Source organism: Zosterops lateralis (assembly GCF_965231275.1).
Source record: "Zosterops lateralis genome assembly, chromosome: 4".
Taxonomy (NCBI): domain Eukaryota; kingdom Metazoa; phylum Chordata; class Aves; order Passeriformes; family Zosteropidae; genus Zosterops; species Zosterops lateralis.
The window spans coordinates 39,840,066-39,864,728 of record NC_139765.1 but is presented as its reverse complement, the minus strand read 5'-3'; the positions used below and the strand labels follow the sequence as shown (position 1 = coordinate 39,864,728).

Genomic DNA, 24,663 nt, shown 5'->3' with positions numbered 1-24,663 from the left:
GGAAGACGCCGCCGCCTTCCGCTCTCCTCCTCTCCCTCCTCCCCGCGCCCCGGCCGAGTCCGTCAACATGGCGAGCGCCTCGTACCACATCTCCAACCTGCTGGAGAAAATGACATCCAGCGACAAGGACTTCAGGTGGGACCCGCCGCCGCCGCCCTTCCGCGCCCTCCGCCGCCCCCGCGCTCGCGCTGCCCCCGCGGCCGCCTCCGCGCCGGCCCCGGGCCTGGTGCCGCGGCCGCCCGGGCGGGGGCAGGTGCTGGTGGTGGGGCCGGTGCCGCGGGCCCGGGCCGGGCGCGAATCCGCTGGTGCTACCCCGGGAAGAAAGTTCCCGCGAGGGGAGCCCCTCTCCCCGCTGCCCGTGAGGAATGAGGAGCGGCGTGCGGGCACCGCCGCGGCCTCCACGCGTGGTGGGCAGAGATTGCCGGCAGCCGGGAGAAGGCGAGCGGTGGCCAGGTTTGCTGACTCGCGTAGGGACAGGCGAGGGTGGAGGTCTGGATTCCTGACCTCGCAGATGCTCAGAAGCCGAAGGGACGAAGCCCTGAGCAACCAGCTGTCGCTGGCCCTGCCTTGAGCAGCAGAGGTCGGGTGAGGTGACCTCCCTCCTTTCATCCTACTTCAAAAAACACGGATCTTACGATTCTACGAATAGAAGCAGGAAGGGATAGCCAGCACGGCAGACTCAAGAGGGTGCAGCGGAGGGCCACGATGATAAAGGGACTGGAGCATCCCCCTTGTGAGGAGAGACTGAGGGATCTGGGTGTGTTTAGTCTAGAGAAGAGAGGAAACCTCATTAATGCATATAGTTATTTTAAAGGTGGGTACCAAGAGGATGGCGCCAGACTCTTTTCAGTGGTGCCCAGAGTTAGAACTCAGTGGAATGGCCATAAACTAAACCACAGTAAGTTTCACCTTAACATAAAGAAGAACTTTGTTACAGTGAGGGTGGCAGAGCACTGGAACAGGCTGCCCAGGGAGGTCGTGGAGTCTCCCTCTCTGGGGACTTTCAAACCTCACCTGGTCATGTTGCTGTGTCACCTGCTCTAGGTGACCCTGTCTTCATAGAGGGGTTGGACTGGACGATCTGCAGAGATCCCTGCAAACCCAGATGATGCTGTGATCGTAAGCTCACATCCTTTTGGATGCTGCATCTTTTAAACAGTGGGGTTTTGTGCTTCTCATGTAGTTTGGTACTGCCCTTGTGCATCCAGAGAGAGAAATCCAGTTAACTCTTATGGAGACAAGACTGGAATTTAATTTTGACTTCAGGATCTGTCACAGGAGCACTACTTTACATTGGATCATTGGCTTGCTTTGTAATAAATTAATAGCAGATAAAATGCAAGTTATCAGAAAATGAAATAACACAAGTAAACGGCTAAAAAACAGCAGAGATAATGGATTTATACAGTACCTCTGACAAAGCATTAGGTTAAAAAGTTACATTGTTTTGGTATTTAGTGCAACCAGAAATTCAAGTTTGAAGGCTTTACTTGTCAATGAGAGTATATCAATACAAATAGGGAAAAGGCATAAAATGCAGTTGTGTTTTGTTGCTTTGCTGCTGCATCACAGTGCTTAACTTATGATTAAAAGTAGATGACATCCAAACAAGTTTCTTCTTAATATAATAAAATCTAAAGGAAAACAGATGTGGTGATATATAGGGTTGGGTTTCAAATAATCTTGTTAGGTTTTGACAGAGTGTTTTAGCACTGGACATAAATTTGATCTGGGATTTTTATGTCAATTTCTTTCAACTATTACTAGCGTTATATTACCTGGAGAGTTCAGACTAGAAGTTTTGGAAATTAAAAAAAATACCGATTAGTCTAAAAAGAGACAAACTAAAATCACCTGATTTCTTTAAAATGTTCTGAAACAAGACTGAATTTTTTTTTCTCTAAATATTACAAGATTTTTTACTGTTTTCATGCTAATTTGTTTCTCTGATTAAGTGAAATTCCCTTTTTTTTTGCTATGGGGAGGACGACTTCCAGTAAGTTCCAGTGGATTTGTACTAAATAGTGATTTTTATGAGTTAAAAACTTTATGTGTAGAAGGGATAGGTTGCAATTGTAGCAAACACTCTTTTCTTCCCAGTTGCACGTAATTAAAACTTCTTGTGTAGCTCTTTTAGTAGAACACACTTCAGAAATTATCAGTAGCTTTATACAACTTTGAAATTCTCAAATATTAAAAAAAATTTCTTAACATAGTTTAAAATCTAATTTTACAAACCATTTGGAAAAAAGAGTGGTAATAGACCTTTACCAACTGGCTGTTATGGAGTAACATTTTGTGAAACTTCATGTGTGTTCTGTATTTGCATAATGGATAAAGTAGTATTTAGTTCTAGTAATTGTAAGTGCATTTATTCTTAGATCATGTGTGTTTGAGTAGGGACAGTGTAGTTATCTTGTTGATATCAGGGAGCAGAGTGTAAAAAAACAGTTCAAGCAAGCAGTCTACTGTAAAATCCTCCTTTTCTTGGATACACTGACCTCTCTGCTGCAGAGCTGGAATATGTACGTCTTGGAAAATGTACATATTTGAGGTTTTATTGTCCACATGGGAATTTAGGCTAAAGCTCTAAAATGAGCAGTCAGGTAAGGTGGCAGTTTACAGTCTGGCTGTGGGAGAAGGAGTGTCCTCACTGCAGCAGGAGAATGACAGCTCTGAGTGCAGGGTGTGAGGACCTGTTGACATGCTGCCTTGCTTTGCACCACCTAAAGTTTGATGTACAGGCAGGGAGAGTTGTGACTAAAAGTTACATTGAAACGACTTAAAACTATGTTTCTAAATAGCTACCAGCTACTTTACACTAAAACTGCCTGGTCTCCTACCCCACTGTGGTGTTTGGGTTTGGTTTGCATGTTTCAGTGGAGGATCTACCAGTAGAAATGTGTTGTAGTTGAGTGCAGAGGCTGCTAGTGCGTGGAGGATGTGCGTACTCTGCTTAGTTTAGGAACTGACAAGTAGGTGATGAGTAGACATGAACTTTTAAGGCTAGGAAATAGGAGCTACTGACCAAGGAAGTGAGGGGAGGTTATTCAGTTTTTAAGAAAACTAGGTAAATACAGCAGTAACTTGAAGACAGTTTTTGAGTGCTCTAGTACTATGTGACTTCATATATATCCTTAAATTAGGTCCTATCTGTTACCTTTACTTACCAAGTAGCCTTTTTCATTACTGTGCTTAAAAGCTGATGCTTTGCATCCATAGCCTGGTTTTGTGCACATCTGGTTCCTGTCAGACTGCAGGCTTGCTTCAGTGGGACTGTTGGAGTGGGTGAAAAAGAGGTGAAGCCTTGTCTTAGAAACACCTTGAGACTATTAGACTGGAATTATTAAAAGACAGGACAAAGTCCATTATGTGAGGTTGAGGTCCATTATGTGAGGTTAGGCATCTGGCATTTGTGATGCATATTAAGATTATCCAGAGTCTTGGCTTTTATTTTCGGTAAAAAGTAGTATCTGGCACGTCAAGCTGCAGAGATAACCTTCCAAGCACGACCTGAACTGAAGTGGTGTCTGCTTGAGGCTGATGTCCCTGAAGTCCAAATGTCACCCTGAACTGGTGAACTACAAATGATTGTTTGGAGTTTTGAATGGGGGCTGGTGGCGGTACTGAAGCCCATGGGATTTGTAATTGAGTATTACATTTGTGTTGCTGCTTCTGAGAAGAGAAGGCACTTAGAAAAGAAAAATGGGTTGTGAAACAGACTTCATGAGGAAAAGAAACAGAAGGCATAAAGGCAATATTTTTGGAAAGTAATTTTTCAGTATGTTCTTCTGTTGGTGGATATGACTGTTATTAAATAGTAAATTAATTGGTATGAAAGATGATCTTATTTGCTTGATCTCTCAAGAATTAATTTTATTCCTTATTGTGGCACCCTGTATTGTGGGCTGGATAAATGTGATCAGCTGTTTTCTGGGCTGTAAACAAGCTAGTCTCTACAAGGCAAGAAAATGAAAAACACATGGAGTGTAAGCTTAACTTTTACTTCTCCCTTCATTAATTAAAGTTTGACTTTTGTGACTTTTATGGGAGAATGTTTGAGGAACTGTATTTTTCTTGCTTAAAACTTGTTTTAAAATAAACTCAGAGCCAAGATCAATTTTTTTAAACAAAGTTTTAAAAAAAACTTGTTTTTTTTACAACAGCAACGTACCTTATGAAAGCGCAATTTAAAATCTGTGAAAGCGTCAGTTTTTCTTTGTGGAGACCATGTGGAATATAATGTAAATGCTGGATGTAAACTATAGCTGTTCTCATAAGAGAAAGATGATGATCTAACTCAAAGTTATTGTCATTTTCAAATACAGTTTTTCTTCCTTTCTGTTTTATAAATGCTACTTGCATCACAAAACAGACAACAATAATTCAATGTTAAATGTGATTTTGATAACAAATTATGGAAACTGAGAATCTTGAATCCTGAGCACTGTGAATAACCCATATCCCTTTAGCAATAATTATCTCATCTTTTGTCAGGTTTATGGCTACTAATGACTTGATGACAGAACTACAGAAAGATTCCATCAAGCTGGATGATGACAGTGAAAGAAAGGTGGTGAAGATGATTTTGAAATTACTGGAAGATAAAAATGGTGAGGTGCAAAACTTGGCTGTCAAATGGTAGGTATTTTTTTTTTCTGTGATGTAAAGAATTGTATAATGACTGAACAATATAAAGCACTTTTGAAAACTCAGATGATTACTGCTACACAAAATAATTTTGAAATTGATGTCCACAAAGGAATCCTTGTTTTTATAGACTATCAGCCTTAATTGTTGTAACATAAAAAACTGTTCTGTTGACATTGGGGATTAATGTTTGGGGTTTCAGGCACCAAATAGCACATGCAGTCCTTGCTGAAAGTATTTGAGTGACACACATGTTCTTTGGTGATAATTCTTGATTGCTAAATAGATACAAAAAACTTATGATTCGGTGATAGTTGCCACATTGATACTTGATGGTGAGACCTTAGATGATGTACAGGGAAAGAATTGTAGTATTTGAGATGTTTTCAAGCAGAGATGAAAACAAGAAATGTTAAAGATATGGCCTCTGTTATCAAATGTGGAACTTACCTCTTCACTAGCATTCAGAATACTGTGCTAATGGTTTTACAAGCTTAACAGGAACTGTAAATGTTTTATGGGATCATGGTGCATTTACATGCCTTTCAGAGACTTCTGTTGCTTTGCTGCCCTCTCTTCCTCACTTTATTGAGCTTTACATATGGTGTGACTTTTCCAAGGACCCTTTAAAGAAGGGCTACATTTCTTATGACTTTTTTTCTTGGCCATTCTGACTTTTTCTGTATTTTAAAGAGAGCCTTTCTTAAGAGGCATATAGTGTTCCTGAGAATGCTTCTTGTTTGTGAGCTCAGGTTATTTTTTTTAATACTCCATATACACTACTTACTTTCCATGAGGTATGGATTGATGTAAACTTGGTACACAAGAGCTTGACAAGTTTCACATTGTGACTAGCCAAGTTTGTTTCAGCTTGTTATTCTTTGGAGTTTGCCCTGTCAGATTAGCAAAGCAGAAAAAGCCTGTGTGTACCTCTGCTTACGTACTTAGAAGCAGTGCTTGAAGTGATGGTAACCAAAACCTTGAACAGACAAACTGATGTAGAAATGTCAAGTTTCAAGCCAGATATTACCAATATTAGGTATATTAGCACTATAATTGTCACTACTTTTTCGCTACTGTCACCAGGGATGCAGTGTTGTTAAAATGTGTCTTACCTACCTCCTTTTCATAACAACACAAAATACCCTGCTTCTTTTTAATTCAAACTTCTGGAATGTCTGAGTTCTTCATGGTTTCATGGCTTTGAAACAGATTGTTGTACTCAATGAGAAGAGCATATTGTTGTCAAACTTGGCTCAGGCTTAGAATTATCTTTGCATGCAATAGCATTTTGTGGAAAAGTTACATTTTAGCATACATGCAATACTAATTTCTAATGTACATCCTAAAGCTGTCCTGAAGTTTAGATTAATGCACACAGACACATACATCACAATCTTTAATGACAGTGTTAGAATTTAGGATCTAAAGTACAAGTAATGCTTACTAAAACATTAAAGAAAGATTGCAGAGGGAAGAGAATGAGAAGATAGATGACTCCCTCTGTGTGCGCACATCCTGTTCTTATTAACAGTTCTTCAATTTTTAAAGCTTACTTTGATATATTGATAAAACTCTTGGATTTAACTAATGTGACTGAATCTCTTTGAAGTTTGGAGTGTTTTTGAGAAATCCAAATAATGTTAAGGAACAGTGTTAAATTTACTTTCATGGGACAAGAGCCATCATGGAAAAGTTTGCAGGTGAATTGTGAACATCCATGTAGAAGATGGACATGTACATTCTGTAACACATCAAGTTGTGGGTTTTTTTTTGTTTTGGTTTTTGTTTGTGTCCCAATCACTTGCAGCTATGCTTTGCATACGAAAAAGAGCTCCACCACTCTTTTAGAGTATCCTTTTCTTGAAGCAGATTGTACTCACAGTATAGTTCATGACAGTTTTAAGTCTAATGCTGTGGTTGCTTCCTGTTTGCTGTTCTTGTACTCTTTGTTCCTTTTCTCACACTGCTTCTTACCGGGTTTTGTTACAGACTGCTTTAGGGACTTAGTTTTCTTCTGGCTTAGTGTTTTCCTTCTGCAATTTACCTGTTGGTAGAAGCATTGGTGGGTGAAGGATGGGAGAGGCTGAGCACTAAGTAAGCTGTAGGTTTTTTAAGACAGTTCATGCTGGTATGAAGTCTTCCATCCACTGCAACACTGGGTGTAAGCCTGATTAATTGGGAAGTTAATTTCAGCCAACATATTTTTCTTGGCTTTTTTTATTTTAAATATTTTGTGCTCTTTTATATTTTTATTAAGGATTTCTTGGCACTTCCAGCTGAGGAAAGCATAAACTGTGTTTAGATCTCTCTTAATTTAAATGCTGTGGTGAACTTTAGAGGTTATCAGCAGTAACTTTCATCAGACCCTTGATGACCCATTAAAATATCAATTCCCTCTCTCATAGAAAGATAATTTAAGACAATCCAATGTACTTTTCAATCTGCACTTGAGATAAATTTTTCCTTGAGGAAGGGAGAAAAGTGTTGCAGCTTGTTAGGGGAACTTCCTCTACAGGTAGATAAATAAAAAACCTGAATAAAAAAACCTTCCGTTGAAGTCAGTCTTTGAAGATTTGATTCTCAAGGTCACTGAACAGAGCAGATTTGAAACAACTCAGAGCAACTGTAAAACAGTATGTATATTTAGGCAAGTGTAGCAACAAGTGAGCAATGTTCCTGGTTTTGCCTTATCCACTGCTTGCTTTCACACTTGAGTAAGAAGAGCTCTACTGGTTAAAATGCCGGTGAACTTTTTTCTTATTATCTCTGCAAAACACACTGGTGATTTTGTTCTTGCTCCTTTCAATTACATTATGCTGGTTTGGGGCAGGATAAAACATGTAAAAGCAAAGCAGAAGTCAGTTTTTGGGTTCATGGGCATTTGGGTAGCTACCTTGCAAAATGATTGTCCAGTTAATTTCTGAATAAAAATGAAAATTAATGAGCTGTATTAGTACTCTTTAAGTAAAAGTTGGCCTGCTCTAATCTTTGACCCTACAGAAGGGAACTGAGTTTCGTTTGTTAAGCTTTGTACTGCAGGCAGTAGATGAAACCTATGTCAGTAATGGCAGGTTATTTACCTTGTTTTTTTTAATTTCATGTAAAATATTAAATGTATTTTTGTTGTCTCCATTTTATTTAAGAAATAGTTTATGTTATACCTGATAGTCATAGACTGTTTACTGTCAGCCAGTGTGGAAAAAGCTATTCTTGCAGCATATCCTCAGTTTCTAGCTGTAAGTGTAGTCCAGCATGGTATCCTGTGCACCTGATGGCAGCAGTAGTTACACTGCCTGTGGCTTTATTAAGATTATGTGCATCTGGCATAGTCAAACAGCATGGTTTCTCTAAGTGTAGGTGTCGTGTTGGTGCTGCTTGTTCCTTGTTGCTGATAGTCTTGGTAATGCTCTGTTGGCCCAAATTGAACATTAATTGTTTCGTGTGTTCAGTGTTCCAGATTAAGGATGAACTGTTTCTCATTTTGAACACTTTGATATTCTGCCATTTAAACCTACACATAGAAATTTTTTCTTGGTTCACACTGTGAAATGTTTCCTGAAACCAGTAAGCCAAACATACCCAAATCTATCTATGGTGGAAAAAAAAGGAGAGATTAAAGTAAGCACTTTCAGTGATTCCTTACTTGTGGTACTGTAGTTTCTCTGCTTTTATCAGAGTCACTTCTCTGGGTAGAGTTCAATATAAGGAGCTCTGCCTGGCGCTGTGAGTCTGAGTCATTACTGTGAACAGGATGATGCATTTATTGGCTGCTGTGTGGCTGATCCAGTTCAGCAGCTTTAAAGCATTTTGTGTGCTTTGGTAATACACTACTGCACATCATGCTATACTAGTGATTTGAATAATGTTGTGAGTTTTTTTAATTTGTGAATTTTAATTCTTCCTTGTAAATAAATGTGCTGTTTGAATATGCCAGTTGGAGATTATAATTGATTATATGTTGGTGTCCAGCTTCCTAATATGGAACTATGCACTGAACAACTTTTTTTTTCTAAATGTGTGTAACTTAAAGGAGACAGTGTGTTACTTTTTATTTTCATAGGCAGCTGAATGAGCTTTTTACTTTGAGAGAACCTAGACACAAATCATTGGCTAGTGAAAGGGAAAAGATCGAAGAGCACTTAAAACTATCCAAAATGGCCTTCAAGTGTGTGAAATATATGCTTAAGTGCAAAAGCTTTGTAGTCAGAACTGATTTGATACAAGAACGTTATAGTTTATTTTCAATTTCTGATAAGATTGGTTTGTAATCTGGGACTAATAATAAGGTCCATGAGTGATATTTACTGATTTTGAAGGCCAGAAAAACTTGAGGGTAGTCTTTTATAAAATTTACTTCACAATTGTTATGTCTGCTTTGCTGAACTAATAGGTTGAATAAATCTAACTGCAGATGCTGATTCAGGTAAAATATGGCTTAATACTTTCCAGAAACTGTAATTTATAGTGTGTATTAATACCATTCCAGTGGTTTGGTCATCTTTAAAACATTAGCTAAAAAGCGTTTCCGATTCTTAGTTGAGATGAATCTGATTGACTGGCCTTTGCTGTGATTATTTTTATTACTTGTAGATTGCATTTGAAAAATAAGCATATTTAAGTCAAGAGAATTCAGTAGTTGTTCAACAGTTGAGGTTTAAAACAAGGGTGTTTTAGCCTTGTATACTGTAGTCTGTTGACTGAAATGCACAGGGAATTTAATTTCTCTGGACTACTATGGAGTCATTACCTTGGAATTCTATAGGTTTCTGTTCAAGTTGATTTGTGCTTGTGTTTTTAAAACAATTTACTATGCACTAAGAGTAGATGCATGCAACAGTGCTGTAAGGAGCCACTGACTGACAATGGTGTGTATTTGAAGAGAAACTCTATATATAGATGTATCAATGAATCACGGTGAGGGGAAAGCTTGACTGGAGAGTCAAATCAAGTTGTGAAGAAAGCTGTGAGTTTTTTCAGCAACTGGAGAAAATGTTTCAACCGCAGCTGGGGATGGCTTGATGTATTTGTGTGTCAGAGATAATTACTGGTAATAATCTGTGTTTGCAGATGTTTGTGTACAGATTTATCAGGAGTTTTTCAGTTAGAGGCAAAAAAGTCCTTACCAGTATTAGTGTTCAGAAATTATTTTAATAATGCATTGTTAATTTAACATAATTGAAGCAGTAAAATGACCAGATTCGATTGTGGATATGGTCCTCTTAACCTCTCCCTGCTCTCAGGGGTTTGCTGTAGAGATAGTTTAATTGAATCTAAAGAAACCAGTACAGTGCTCTTTCCCTGAATTAAAGGGCAGTGTCAGGTTAGGGCATGAGTTCTGACTGCTTTTAAGGAAGGGGGTTCTGTCAGAGCTGTTCATTTCTGTAGGATCTGCTGAAGCAAGTGAGAAACCATCCATTACATCTTCATTTCTGTGCGCTTAAAGGGCTTCTTTTTATGCCTTTGATCAGATACCAGTCAGTATCAACTAACAGTTTCTTGAAATTATCTGTGTGCTGTGTCTTCTAAAAACGTAACCCCAAAGTTGTTCTCCTGTATTTATTTTAAGGTTATTTGTAAATCTCCATTAAATACCCTGCAATCTTTCTCAATTTGTGGCATTGATGTGATCATAAAGCATCAGTTTCAGATGTCTGTGCTCTAGTTTGACTAATGTCAAATTAGTTCCAAGTTCTGTGCATTAACAAAACTGTTATGTTAGTTGTTAAGTGATACTTTGCCTGGTTTTGGCAAATATGTTTTGCTTTTGCTACTTCTACGCCCTCCCTTCCCCCCACTCCCAGTGTGTTTTCAGCAGGTTTTACCACATGAGTAGGGTGGGTAAGGAGAGAAAGAAACCAAGCAGGTTATGGTTTGTGAAGGAAGGCATGGAAAGTGCTAGGTGTAATTGCCTTGGGAATTGCATATTCCTGGTTGTTAATCTAAGTGTTGTGCCTCAAGTGCAAACACTGTTTGAGTTCATGGGAGCTGAGGTGTTGTGAACCATCGGAAGAGAAGCTGCAGGTTTTCGTAACATGTTGACAGACCACTGATGGCCAAAACTTTGAACCTTACTCTGGTTACTATGGTGCATTAAGTCACACATAGTGCTTGAGTGCAAGGGCTTGCTTGTCCATGTCCTCCACCTGCTTGCGTGTCTTGCTTTCTGCCTTTTGCTTCTGCTGGGCATTTTTTATAATAATTAGGTCTTGCCCCTCTGAATTCTTGGACGTGGGGAAAAAACGGGTAGCAGCGTTGGACTACATGCAACATGTTTGGGGATTTAAGATGTATTTTGGGTTTGTCTTACTGCATAGAGCCATGACCTGAATCCAAATGTTGTATAGAATAAAGATGCAGTAATTAAGAATATTGTTTACTTGTCTGTGAATTACTCAGGCACTGATGGTCAAGCATGTAAACTGATGGCTCTGGGTAGGTTAATTTTTGTTATAAATCTTTTTGTGAACTGAGAAGCAAGAGGGACTCTGGTTTTGAGACTGAAGCAGAACAGTCATACAGAAAGGATTTCTAGCTCCAAATAAAAAACATGTACTAAATGAGTATTTTGGTACTAGGTTTGTGGAGGCAAGTTATCAGTCCAACCAGATGAAGGTTTTCAGTTTTTAAAATTCTGCTTTGTGTTGGTACCAAAACCAACCTCAAGTTTATGACTTGAATGCAAAATACTGAAATAGTATTTTGTTGCCAATTTAATACTCTTTTCTTGTTTATACAGCCTGGGACCTCTGGTGAGTAAAGTGAAGGAGTATCAAGTGGAGACCATTGTAGATACCCTCTGTACAAACATGCTTTCAGATAAAGAACAGTTACGTGACATTTCAAGCATTGGTCTTAAAACTGTGATTGGAGAACTTCCCCCAGCTTCCAGTGGTAAGGCATTTTGTACTAAAGACTTTATCATTGCTGTATCATTTACTAATTCAAAAAAATAAAGAAGTTTGGGGTTTTGGGGAAGAGGATTCTGTTAATTTAGCATTATAACTGATTTCAGTTAGGGTAAAAACATGGAACGAATACCTTTTCAGTTTTTCTGACTATATTGCCAAATTTTACTAGTTTAAGAACTTTTTTAAACTGAAGGATTGCATTAATGTGGAAAACAAACTCAGATAATATGAACTTCAGTATAACAACTTCACTATAAGCTTCTATTTTAATAATTGCCCTGTGGAGCACATCTAGGCTGTAGTAATGGCTAAATTGCATCTTGGTCTTTGGTTGATAATACACTTTAAAATTTATTGATTACAACTCCTGTATTTTTCTTTAACCCTCTGATTTCTTGTCTCACTTTCTAGGAATTATTTTGGGGAGTACCTTTTGTTTCTAGCAGTTGCCTGTTAAATTAGTGAAAGTCTTACCTGCAGGTTTAAATGAAGGCAGTCTTTCCCCTAAAAGAGACACTAATGTTGAACAACTCATCAGTTAATAGCATTACTTTTTTACTCAAGTGCTTTTCAGATATCATAGTGTAGGATATGAATGAGAATAGAGAGTGATTAAGAAGGCTTTGGAAACTACATTTTTAGAGGCTGAGATCTCTTGAAATAAAAAAAAAGCTGTGATTTTAATATCCTTTTTGAAAATTGACATGTAAATCTTGCTTCTGTCAAGCAGCAGTGAGATGCGTAAGCTTTAGATAAATAAGTAGTTTTAAGTAAGTTGTTTTAAGCTTTTACTCTTGCCTACACAAAATAAAAGGAGATTTTTGGGTGGAGGTAAAGCTCAAAAATGTAGCAAAGTCTTTCAATATAATTAATATTCCTAAAATAAAATTAAACAACATGTTATTTCTTGCTCCTAACTCAAACACAAATTGCTGTCTCTTAATGTAACACATTAGACTGTCCACTTGTTGTGTTTTAATTTTAGTTGTAGTTAAGAATGAACAATATATATAAACTAGATTTACCATAGGTGGGAATGGTATTAATTTCACATTGAAACTCGCAAATCATGACAAGAAGAATTTCATGCAGGTGAAGATGAGCACTAACCACTGGCAGTCATTACCATTGCATGAGTTCCTTCTCATAATTACTTGAAACAGTGTTAGACAATTGAAGGAAGGGGGAACTATGAACTTGTTATAAAGACATTTTTACTTCTATTTTAAAATAGTTTCAATATAAGTTTTCCCCCCTTTCTCAAATGTTTCAGTACTTACTTTTTTCAGGTACTTGCTTTTTAAGTAGCTTCTTGTGTAAAATAGTTTTATTTTCTATTTTTTGCTGTTAGAAGTGGCTCTATCTACTTTTGTGCTTTTCTTTACCGTATAGTTCATGCCTTCATTTTTACCTATAGTCCTTTCATTTATTGCTCTAGACTTGTTGTGGCTTTCACTTTCCGTTGCTTGCCCTTCCAAAAGCAGTGTTCTTCTGTTGTGTATACCTTCTGGGACAAGAAGCCCTCCTGCTTTAGAGTGTTTGTACATAGGTAGTCTTTCACCTCTAATGCAGAGCAAACATGACATAAGCAAACAGAGTAGCTGTTTAAACGTATTTTGTTGGCTGGAAAAAGCTTCTTTATGTAGTTTGGGTTGCTTTCCATAGTCACAAACATCACCTCTGCTACTAAAAGCTGTAATTTTTTTTAATATTATGGAAATGCTGCATTTTTGTTGTACTTTCAGGTTCTGCATTAGCAGCTAATGTTTGCAAAAAGATCACAGGGCGTCTCACTAGTGCTATAGCCAAGCAGGAAGATGTGTCTGTTCAACTGGAGGCACTGGATATCATGGCTGATATGCTGAGCAGGTAAAAATTCCATCTTTAATATGCTGGTGAATGCTCATAAATATTCCTTAAAGCTTGAACTCCAGTTTTCCAAATGTTAAAATTAAATTATTCAAAGTCATATGAAATAATATGGTAATATTAAATATAGATGAAATTTAATTTAGAAAAAAATAAGTGAATGTATTGAAGATAATTGGTTGATAGATCAATTATTATTTAGTCTTCTGAGAACTGTATTTTTAAGCTTATTTTAATGTTTATTGCTTTGAGGGTATATTTTAGACTGATTTCTACTTATAAAAAGTTCCAAAACATGAAATTTAAAGATTTGATTGGAATCTTTGTGATGTTCGGGGAATATTTGAAGGATTGTTTTACAGTATATGAACGAAGTTATCTAGATTCAATTGGTTTTGAGTTTGTGTTTTGTCTGTTTTAAGGCAAGGAGGACTGCTTGTTAACTTCCATCCTTCAATTCTGACCTGTCTGCTCCCCCAGCTGACCAGCCCAAGACTTGCTGTGAGGAAAAGAACCATCATTGCTCTTGGTCACCTGGTTATGAGTTGTGGCAATATGGTTTTTGTTGACCTCATTGAACATCTGTTGACAGAGCTGTCTAAAAATGATTCCATGTCAACAACTAGGACCTATATACAGTGTATTGCTGCTATCAGTAGGCAAGCAGGTCACAGAATAGGTAAGAAAAATATATAAATTATCTCTTGATTTGAAGTTTTTCAGTGAGAGTAATAACTTAGCTAATTTTTTTTCTCTTACCAGGCGAATATCTTGAGAAAATAATTCCTTTGGTTGTAAAGTTTTGTAATGTAGATGATGATGAACTGCGAGAGTACTGCATTCAAGCCTTTGAATCTTTTGTTAGGAGGTAAGTCATTCATGGGCACCTATTTCAGGCTTTCTTAAGATCTATAGTGTGTCATTTGGTTGTAAGCTGTCAAGAGACAGGCTTCGTCATACAAAATACTCTTGGAAGCTTTGAGCTGGAACAGTTCCTATAACTCTATCTTGTAACTTAACTCTTAAGCAGAATGTTATGTCTGTACTCTACAAACTTTCTACTGTGCCGTTGCTACTTGTGCAAATGAGAGGTGGGAAGTAATCTAATAATATTTGTGTCCAATAGTGGTGATAAAAAACTAGTATCCAAAGGCATATCTGGGTCCTTTGCAACCTTCCAGTCTAGCAGATCCTGTTACAGAGTTGCATTGCCCTTTCTGACCTTCCCTTCAAATTTCTGTATTCAGATGGATGCCTTGATGTTTTCTTGGCTACTCTCTCCAAAGTACAGTGTGCAACATGAAATCTTTTAGGAATATCTTAGTACTTCAAAGTAATTTGACATTGATTGTATTTTTATATTACACAGGTGTCCTAAAGAAGTTTATCCTCATGTATCTACTATTATAAACATTTGTCTTAAATATCTTACTTACGATCCTAATTACAATTATGATGATGAAGATGAAGATGAAAATGCTATGGATGCTGATGGCGGTGATGATGATGATCAAGGTATATTCTCTTTTTGGTTTTGGGGAGAGGATGAGCTTTTGGTCCTGCACCCATCTTAGAAAATTGGTATGGGTAGGAATACTAAATGCCAGCATTTGAATTACTTGTGTACTTTCTTCAAATTTGTACTTCTTTTAAACATGGCTGATGAACTCACTTGGAATAAACATATAGGATGTTGTTGCTGGAGCTCAATAATTGTGAGAGTGAACATAAAATACAAGACAAATATTTTAAAATACTTGGAAGGCGGAAAAAGGCAGAAGTGTGTGGCATGATATAACTAAAATGAGAACATCAGTTAATGAATTGAAAATACATATCTAGCATGGGAAAGGCTTCTCACTACTTTCCACTATAATATATTGGTACCTAATACATAAAATCAGAATAGATTGAAAGACTCACGTTTTTTCGGTAGGATAAAAGTGTTTCAGACTGAAAGGCATAAGGTATTTTATTGCTAATATGATGGCAAGCACTGGCAGATGTAAGCTTTGTGAAAACTTGGACACACAAGTAATCTGAACTGAGGGCATAAAATTCTCATTACTTAAAGCAACTGTACAGCTCACTCCTTCTTTAAGACCTGAAAAATCTATATTGTTTATTTTATACCTTTTTGTTATTTTGGGGGATGATGTAGTTTAATTTACCTCTAGAAAGAAGCAGACAGAATAATTTGTTGAATCTTGATCAGCTAGTATTCACTGTTGTTTTGTTGTTTCTGTCATGAATAAAGAAGAATATGCTTTAAATCAGTAATCTGACTGGAAATATGATGGGGAGCTCCTTTTCCTATTTGCAGTTTAAATTAATATGTGTGGAAGACTAGTGTGAAAAAATTGGCTGAGAATTACAAGTTAAGCTGTTTAGAAGACTTTTTATATGTATGGTTTTTAACGTAATTTTGAACCTATTTCTTCGCCTATCTTATGCAAAGAACCCAACTGTGTTCTTTTTAATTGTTTAAAATAAAACTTGATGCTTTGCTTGTCTAGACTTGAACATATGCATAATTTATTTTTTCAAGGGAGTGATGATGAATACAGTGATGATGATGACATGAGCTGGAAAGTGAGGCGTGCAGCTGCTAAATGTCTGGATGCTGTGGTTAGCACACGACATGAAATGCTTCCAGAATTCTACAAAACTGTATCTCCTGCTTTAATAGCCAGATTCAAAGAACGTGAAGAGAATGTTAAAGCAGATGTTTTTCACGCATATCTTTCTCTTTTAAAACAAACTCGACCTGTGCAAAGTTGGCTTTGTGATCCTGATGCAATGGAGCAAGGAGAGACGCCTTTGACAATGCTTCAGAGTCAGGTTATTTGTGAAGATTTTTGTTATCTTTGTGTCTTGAGAAGGCATGTTGAAGTTGCATCCTGTTCATATAAGGATAATTCATTCAATGTGCTTTATCATGCTTTCTTCATACACAGATCACAGTTTATTCCTGTAGTACTAACAGAGAAAGCAAACTGGGTAGACTGGCCCAAAAAAAGGCTGCAGTCTTAGAAACTGAAATTGACTTGTAAAAATGTGCTTATTTAATTTCAGTTGTTTACTCACCTGTGAAAGTTGCATGTTGTATGTCATCTAGCCAAATTGCCAAAGCAAAAGTTATGTTGTGCATTCTGTATCCAGTCATAAGCACTAATGATCAAGATAAAACTTTATCTACTGCAACATATTTTATTGGCAAAATAAAAAGGAGAATGCTGAAAAGCTTCTTCTAAGTTAATTATTTAGTGGACTTTTCAATTGTTGCTCTCTGCAGTTTTATTAGTGCAAATCACCTTTCAAAACTAAATTACTTTTTTAAAGCAGTTAATTTTCAATCTTTATTTCCCAGTGTTTCTACAACTTCTTGAGTTCTGTAGGGAAGTCAGGGGGTTAGGATGCACATATTTCTTTATATCCCCCTAGTGATCAATAGTGAAAGAAATGCCAGCTATTGAATCAATTAACAGATGTGTGATGATTACAGGTTCCCAACATAGTTAAAGCCTTGCACAAACAGATGAAGGAGAAAAGTGTGAAGACTCGTCAGTGCTGCTTTAACATGCTGACTGAGCTAGTAAATGTGTTGCCTGGAGCCCTAACACAGCATGTTCCTGTACTTGTTCCAGGTATGTTAAAAACAGCATTAACTGAAATACTTACTAATAAATGGTTTGGGAAGTTCTGAAACATCAAAATACTTAAGTCCTGACAGTGCTTTTTGCAAAAGCTTTAAAGTGTGGCTTCTGTTGAAAGAAAACGGCAAAATAATCAGCTATTATGTGTATCCATATAAATATTTTAGTCATATATTTCCATTTAATCTTGAAAAGAAGATTGAAATTTTTTTCTGCTTTATAAAAAAAAGAAGTTAATTTGATTCTCAATTGCAAAATCAAACTGCCTTCTTTTCCATCCAAACAGAAAAAAATACTTTCTGTAGCTTTTAAAACTTGAAAAGTGGGAATTTGAAGTAATGGTGAGAAGTAAGGTTGGAAATGTTAAAGGTTCAGAATTTCTTTATAGTTAAGAAAATATATCATTAACCGTTGAATAGCCCATGTCTTTTGATAGAGGAAGCTTAAAAACTAATTGGTTGAGTAAAGTGATGAAAGGGGTTTGGAAGCATTCAGGAAGATGGGAAGCCAGAAGGCATAAATTCAGTATAGCTGCCTTCCTTTTGAAATTTTGAAGTGTTCTGGTAGACTCTATATTCCTGCCCTAAAAATACATTTTTTGGTTTGTTCCAGGAATAATTTTTTCACTGAATGACAAATCAAGTTCTTCTAATCTGAAGATAGATGCTTTGTCCTGTTTGTATGTGATCCTCTGCAATCATTCTCCACAAGTCTTTCATCCTCATGTTCAAGCATTGGTACCTCCAGTTGTAGCTTGTGTCGGTGACCCATTTTACAAGATAACATCAGAGGCACTTTTGGTTACTCAACAACTTGTGAAGGTTATTCGTCCTTTAGACCAGCCTACTTCCTTTGATGCTACTCCTTACATCAAAGATTTGTTTACTTGTACAATCAAGAGATTAAAGGCTGCTGACATTGATCAGGAGGTGAAAGAAAGGGCAATATCTTGCATGGGTCAAATAATTTGTAGCCTTGGCGACAGTCTAGGTACAGACCTGCCTAGTACACTTCAGATCTTTCTAGAGAGACTTAAGAATGAGATCACTCGGTTAACTACGGTGAAGGCCATGACATTGATTGCTGGTTCTCCTTTGAAGATAGATTTGAGACCAATCCTTGGGGAAGGAGTTCCCATTCTTGCTTCTTTTTTGAGAAAGAACCAGCGAGCTTTGAAGCTGGGCACTCTTTCTGCGCTAGATATTTTAATTAAGAATTACAGTGACAGCTTGACAGCTGCCATGATTGATGCAGTCCTGGATGAGCTTCCACCTCTGATTAGTGAAAGTGATATGCACGTATCACAGATGGCCATCAGTTTTCTGACAACACTGGCTAAAGTATATCCTTCCTCCCTGTCAAAGATTAGTGGGTCCATTCTCAATGAACTTATTGGGCTGGTAAGATCACCCCTACTTCAGGGTGGAGCACTTAGTGCCATGCTAGAATTTTTCCAGGCTTTGGTTGTGACTGGTACAAATAATTTAGGCTATATGGATTTACTGCGCATGTTAACGGGTCCAGTGTACTCACAGAGCACAGCACTTACTCACAAGCAGTCTTACTATTCCATTGCCAAATGTGTTGCTGCCCTTACTCGAGCCTGCCCTAAGGAAGGACCAGCTGTTGTAGGTCAGTTCATTCAAGATGTTAAGAACTCGAGGTCCACAGATTCCATTCGTCTTTTGGCTTTGCTTTCTCTTGGGGAAGTTGGGCATCACATTGACTTGAGTGGACAAATCGAGCTGAAGTCTGTAATACTGGAAGCGTTCTCTTCTCCTAGTGAAGAAGTCAAGTCAGCGGCATCATATGCCTTAGGCAGTATTAGTGTTGGCAATCTTCCTGAGTATCTGCCATTCGTCCTACAAGAAATAACCAGTCAGCCTAAGAGGCAATACCTTCTTTTGCATTCCTTGAAAGAAATAATTAGTTCTGCGTCAGTGATTGGTCTCAAACCATATGTTGAGAACATCTGGGCCTTACTCCTGAAACACTGTGAATGTGCAGAAGAGGGTACAAGGAATGTTGTTGCTGAATGCTTGGGCAAGCTTACATTGATAGACCCAGAGACTCTGCTTCCACGACTCAAGGGATACTTGGCATCAGGTGAGAAGTGGTAATACATCCATGTATTGGAGCAGATGCCTTTTAACAAATGGATCTAGTTTTCCAAATTATTTCAAAAAATGTTATGTCTAGAAGTTTTGCTCCCCTGCCTCAACAATGGAAGGTTAAGGTTTTCTGCTTTTACTAGAAGTTGTTAGTCATACACAACAAGAATTACTTGTGTTCTGCTTTCAGACTTTATATTTTCATTAACAATGTTATGTTTAAGAAAGAGCTGTAAACTTGAAGGGGAAGAAGGATGAGCAACTAAGGGAAAAGTTAACAAACCAGTTGCAACATTTTTACCTTTTGGTGTAAATTACTACATTCCTAATTTTCAGATAAAGATTCTGAAGTTTTTAAGAATTAGGAAAGATGTTTATGCATAATTAAATAATCAATCTCATATCAACTGTATTAACAGTTTCTACAGAACTGTAATACAGTTCTGTATTCACATGTTATCTTCACGTGCTTCTGCTGTAAAGGGGAGAATTTTTTTGCAGGCTATGTGTGATCGTAAATAATCTGGTTTAATGGGCTTATTGTTCACATTTTTGATAGGAGATAATATTACACGCTTATTAAAATGTTACAGTATTTTTCCCATTTCAAATGTTCTATCCATAAGTTTGAGTTACATATTGCATTGCTAATATTAAATAGCATTTCTTGTTTACTGTATTAAAAGTCTAAGAGGAATAAGTGGCATTGAGCATGATTTAGATTCCATTGTTCTGTTTTAATCTTGCATGTTCACACTTTTGTTTCATTTTAGGGTCCTCATATGCTCGAAGTTCAGTGGTTACTGCTGTTAAGTTTACTATTTCTGATCATCCACAACCCATAGACCCACTCTTGAAGAACTGCATAGGTAAGTACTCAGCTTATACTGACAGCTTCTATGTTTTCAGGCAAGAGAATTACATTGAAAATTTGGTTTTTGTGTTACCAGAAATAAATATTTTGAAGATGCTAGAATTAACTGCTAATGATAGCTGTTGGAAGAGTTACAAGATATTTCCACAGTCACCAATTATTTCTATTAACACTTAATTTATTTGAATTCTGAGCAATAAAAATTGTATCATTAAAAATTCTATGTATTTACTTTGTGATGGGCAATACAAGGAGCTAGTGTTTTTAGTAGCATGGGACCCAAAAGCTGATTTCCTTTCCCGTGTTTTTGCCAAATTATATCAGTTTGATGTAGTAAGATGTAATACATTTAGTGTGTAGGATGTACTATATTTACGAGAAGTGTGGTCTTGAAAATGTTTGATATTCAGTCACTAAAAACATGTAAGCTTGTGTGAATTATTCTGAATATTACCAGGTCTGGAATTGTAAATATAGGTTGTTATGATTCTGTAATGCTTGTAGTCTGAAAGCATTTGGAATTGCATGTATTTTTATACAGAGATAAGGTAATCAGAGCTTTCAGTGTAACATCTGTATGACAAAGACTTCTGCAGTGCTCTGGCTTTTTTCTCATTTGTATAACAAAGACTTTTTTAATATGGTATGAATGTTTTATGCTTGATTAATTACAGGTCTAAAGATCCATAAAAAATAGTCTAAGCTTCTTAACCTAATAGGAGGGGAAAAATTATGTTTAAAAGCATAAATTTTTATGAAGAGCAAGATAATGCTTATTTATAGAGAAATTAAGTCAGTTTACTATGTGTTATTTTTATTACTGTCTTTTTTTTTTAAGTAATATATTCAAGAATTATGCTTGTAGGTGTTTTTCCCCTCCCACTGAAGCTGCCTTGCCTCTTTGGCTTCTAGAAATATTTATTGATTAATCAATCAAAAAACTATCAATATCTAGTACTTCAAAAATCACAGTCATTTTGAGTTTTGTTACCCAGCTTTTTGGTGGCTGTAAGAGTCACTTTGTTTTTACACCTCATTGGTTTTCTACTTAGAAAATGTTCATTCCTCACAGAAGCTGCTAGTACAACTTCACAAACATTCAGGATATGTTCATACAGTCTTATTTTAACAAGACTGTATTATAGAAGTATAGAAAAATCTAATTTAAAAATGTCCAAAGATAGGGTGGGATGAGAGATGTTAATATGTGCTGAGTAGGCCTATTTTATGGTAATTTAGGAATTCTTAGTATATACAAATTTGGGGGTTAAAAATCAGTATGTTGATAGTTTACTTAAGAGGTGTTCTTGAATTCCTGAACTGTAGAAATTGAAGTGGATTTTTCTAATGCATATTTTGAGAGAATTTTAATAAACAGAGAAAGGGAAAATGTGGTTTTCATTAATTTACATGCTGTATTTTCAGAAAAAAGTTTATATGTCATTGTAATGACGGTTTATTTTCATGGTGTTTCTTCTGCTACTGTTTCATTACTATACTTCAATTATATTTATACTTTTCATATGATTATAATTAATCCTTTATTTGTGTGATCATGCTGAAATAGCAAGTGCCTGTTAGATTAAAATAATGCCTGTACTAAGTATGTATTTTTGAAAGTTTAAAATTAAGCAAAGATATTTTTAAAGTTGCAAATAAAAAAGATCCTCATAGGTTGCTTTCTTTCTGTATGTGATTGCAGGTGATTTTCTGAAAACTCTGGAGGACCCAGATCTCAATGTCAGGAGAGTAGCCTTAGTGACATTTAATTCAGCTGCCCACAATAAACCATCTTTAATAAGGGACCTCTTAGATACTGTGCTTCCTCATCTTTACAACGAAACAAAAGTCAGAAAGGAATTAATCAGAGAGGTAAGTTAACTGAGAAAAACAATGCTAAATATAGAAGTAGATTATTTTTTAAAAGAAATGTAGTACTTAACTTTTTTTTTTATTATTATTCACTGACAGGTGGAAATGGGACCATTTAAGCATACAGTTGATGATGGGTTGGACATAAGGAAAGCAGCTTTTGAGTGCATGTATACTCTATTGGATAGCTGTTTGGATAGACTAGATATATTTGAATTCTTAAACCATGTTGAAGATGGTCTGAAGGATCACTATGATATTAAGGTCAGCTTTAATTTTTCTCTGTGAATGCAGTGACTTTGTCAAAATATTTCAAATAGTGAATTGACTGAAATGGTAAAAATATTACTTCATACGCTTAAATACTTCACTACGTTTGCCGTTTTCATTAATGTGTGACTGTTCAAAAGGTTACATAGCATGGTGGGAAATATATCTCCACACATGCGCCAGGCATAAGTGTTGTTGAATTGGATTTTTTTCTCACCCTAGATGCTGACCTTTTTAATGTTGGTGAGACTGTCTACCCTTTGTCCAAGTGCAGTACTGCAGAGATTGGACAGACTCGTCGAACCTTTGCGTGCTACATGTACAACTAAGGTATTTCAGCTTATTCAAGTTCATTATTTTCTATTTTCTTATAGAAATATGAATGAACTCAGGTTTAAAGAATACCTCTGTCCTGCTGCAGCATTTCCTGAGTTATAGATGATGCAGTAGGCAGGATAATTAGATTAGAAATGAATACATCTTTGTACAAGTGTTAAATTTATTTAAATTACAGACGGAGAGGTAGATTTGTAAGCTTCTTTTTAAAAATCCTTTGTTTCTTTGATACATTTCCTTTTGTTCCTTAAAAATATAGCTGCCACGTGGGCAACTTGTTAATCTCACTTCATTATAAATAATGAAACTGGAATACTGAGAGATTTTCTGACTTCTGATGGGGGTGTTGTTTCAGACAAAGATTTGAGTGATGAAGGCAGTGTAAAGTAGTGCTAGTTTTGTTAGACTTTTTGTCTAGACTTCTGTTAGACTCTTCGTCATTTACCCCACGTCTTCTTCATTTATATTACAGGATTATTGGATCTTTATAGTTAGTCTCCTTCCATTCCTGCACGGGTCTTGATTCACCTGCATGCTCTGACAGTCATTTATTGCCTGATTTACCTTGCTTTTCCATTACTCTAGTCTGCTATAGTTCACATAATGAAAATTGACTGCCTTTAATTATAATTTATGTTTGTGTCACTGAAATATCTTTGAGAATAACAACAGAAGGTTAAGCAGACCTTCTAATGAAGGTCAGCTTCCTTAAAAAGTTCTGTTTTCTGGAAGCTGGGAGTATTGTGACATTAGCAGTTTAAAGTCATTTACTGACCTTACTAGCTAAAGTTTGGCTGCTATACTTGCTTTGATTTGGTGATAGACTTGGCAGCTTACAACTTTTTTCTTGCTTCCTTGCAGTGTTGAAGCTTCAGTCTATTTGTAAACTGCTGGTGAAAATTCTGCTAAAAAGATATTTGGGGGTATTTTTTGTTTGGTTGGGTTTTTTAAGAGCTTAGATCATTTTGTAAGGAAATACATTTTTTTTTTAAAAAAAGTATATTTTTTAAGTGGTATAGGGGGAGGGTTGAATAAAATTTCAAATATATTTTCATTTTTTCTGTAGGTGAAGGCGAACTCTGTGAAACAGGAGTTTGAAAAACAAGATGAACTAAAACGATCTGCTATGAGAGCTGTAGCAGCACTTCTAACCATTCCAGAAGCAGAAAAGAGTCCATTAATGAGTGAATTTCAGTCACAGATAAGCTCTAACCCTGAGCTGGCAGCCATCTTTGAAAGCATCCAAAAAGATTCATCATCCACTAACTTGGAATCAATGGACACTAGTTAGATGTTTGTCTCATGGGGACCATTATGTTGAACCATACGATGCACTGAATTGACAGGTTATGAGTAAGAAACAGAAAAAGTATCTAATCTACACATTGTTCCACTTTATTTACCTTTATGGAGACAGTTGGCTTTTCCCATAATTGCTTTTCTAGCATTTATTCCAGAAATGTATTTCCATAGTCCAGAGTTTTAACCACTCTTGTTTTAGTGGATTTGGCCACATTTGGGAATTAAAAAGTTGACTCATGGTGTATGGAAATAAATTCCAATTTCCATTTGCCCTGTAATTTTAGGATTAAAAAGTCAAAATTTTGTGACCATGATTTTTTTTTTCTTTTATTCATTCTTTCTACTTGTAAACAAAAAAGGGGGGGAGGTGGGAATCAAGTGTCCAGGTGCACCATATTTTTTGTATAACTTTTTATTCTTTTTTGTTTCAGCTTCATAAATTGGTTTGGCTGGCAGATGAATTATGTGTAAGATTTATTATATTAAAAAGACAGTTTGGTCACAGTTCAAAAAGAGCAGACATAAATGTCATTTTTACAGATGTGGGGATTAGAAAACCAATATCCCCATTGTGCACACTAATTTTGCATGAGCAAGTTTACAAATATATATTGTCTGTAAAACAGCATGTGCAGTTTATTCGTAATGCAACTTAAAATAAGTTCTACTGTATCAGTGCAGTTTTCAGGTATTTTGACATACAGGCCATTCATACAGGAAGGGATGAATGAAAGTTTGTTGTCTTAACCTGGCTTTTTAAAATGCCAGTAATGTGACCCTGCAGATGTTCTTACAGTAAACATGACAATTTC

The 24,663-nt window shown here is 36.5% G+C and overlaps 1 protein-coding gene across 1 annotated transcript; it reads left to right on the top strand.

Annotated features, from left to right (window-relative positions):
- Positions 1-24,165, top strand: CAND1 (cullin associated and neddylation dissociated 1). Its single transcript, XM_083860255.1, has 15 exons — positions 1-135; positions 4,498-4,641; positions 11,390-11,544; positions 13,307-13,430; positions 13,853-14,109; positions 14,193-14,298; positions 14,800-14,945; positions 15,979-16,271; positions 16,936-17,077; positions 17,699-19,192; positions 19,971-20,066; positions 21,774-21,943; positions 22,043-22,207; positions 22,436-22,543; positions 23,616-24,165. Exons 1-15 carry the CDS (start codon positions 68-70, stop codon positions 23,838-23,840), a joined length of 3,693 nt encoding a protein of 1,230 aa, XP_083716381.1. The 5' UTR covers positions 1-67; the 3' UTR covers positions 23,841-24,165.
- Positions 24,166-24,663: the final 498 nt, after the last annotated feature.

Bases quoted from the DNA above. Each gene is read 5' to 3' on its own strand.
- CAND1 (XM_083860255.1), top strand. From the start codon at position 68: ATGGCGAGCGCCTCGTACCACATCTCCAACCTGCTGGAGAAAATGACA. The intron at 11,545-13,306 runs GTAAGGCATTTT...TTGTACTTTCAG, and splicing joins ACTTCCCCCAGCTTCCAGTG to GTTCTGCATTAGCAGCTAAT. The intron at 14,110-14,192 runs GTAAGAAAAATA...TTCTCTTACCAG, and splicing joins GCAAGCAGGTCACAGAATAG to GCGAATATCTTGAGAAAATA.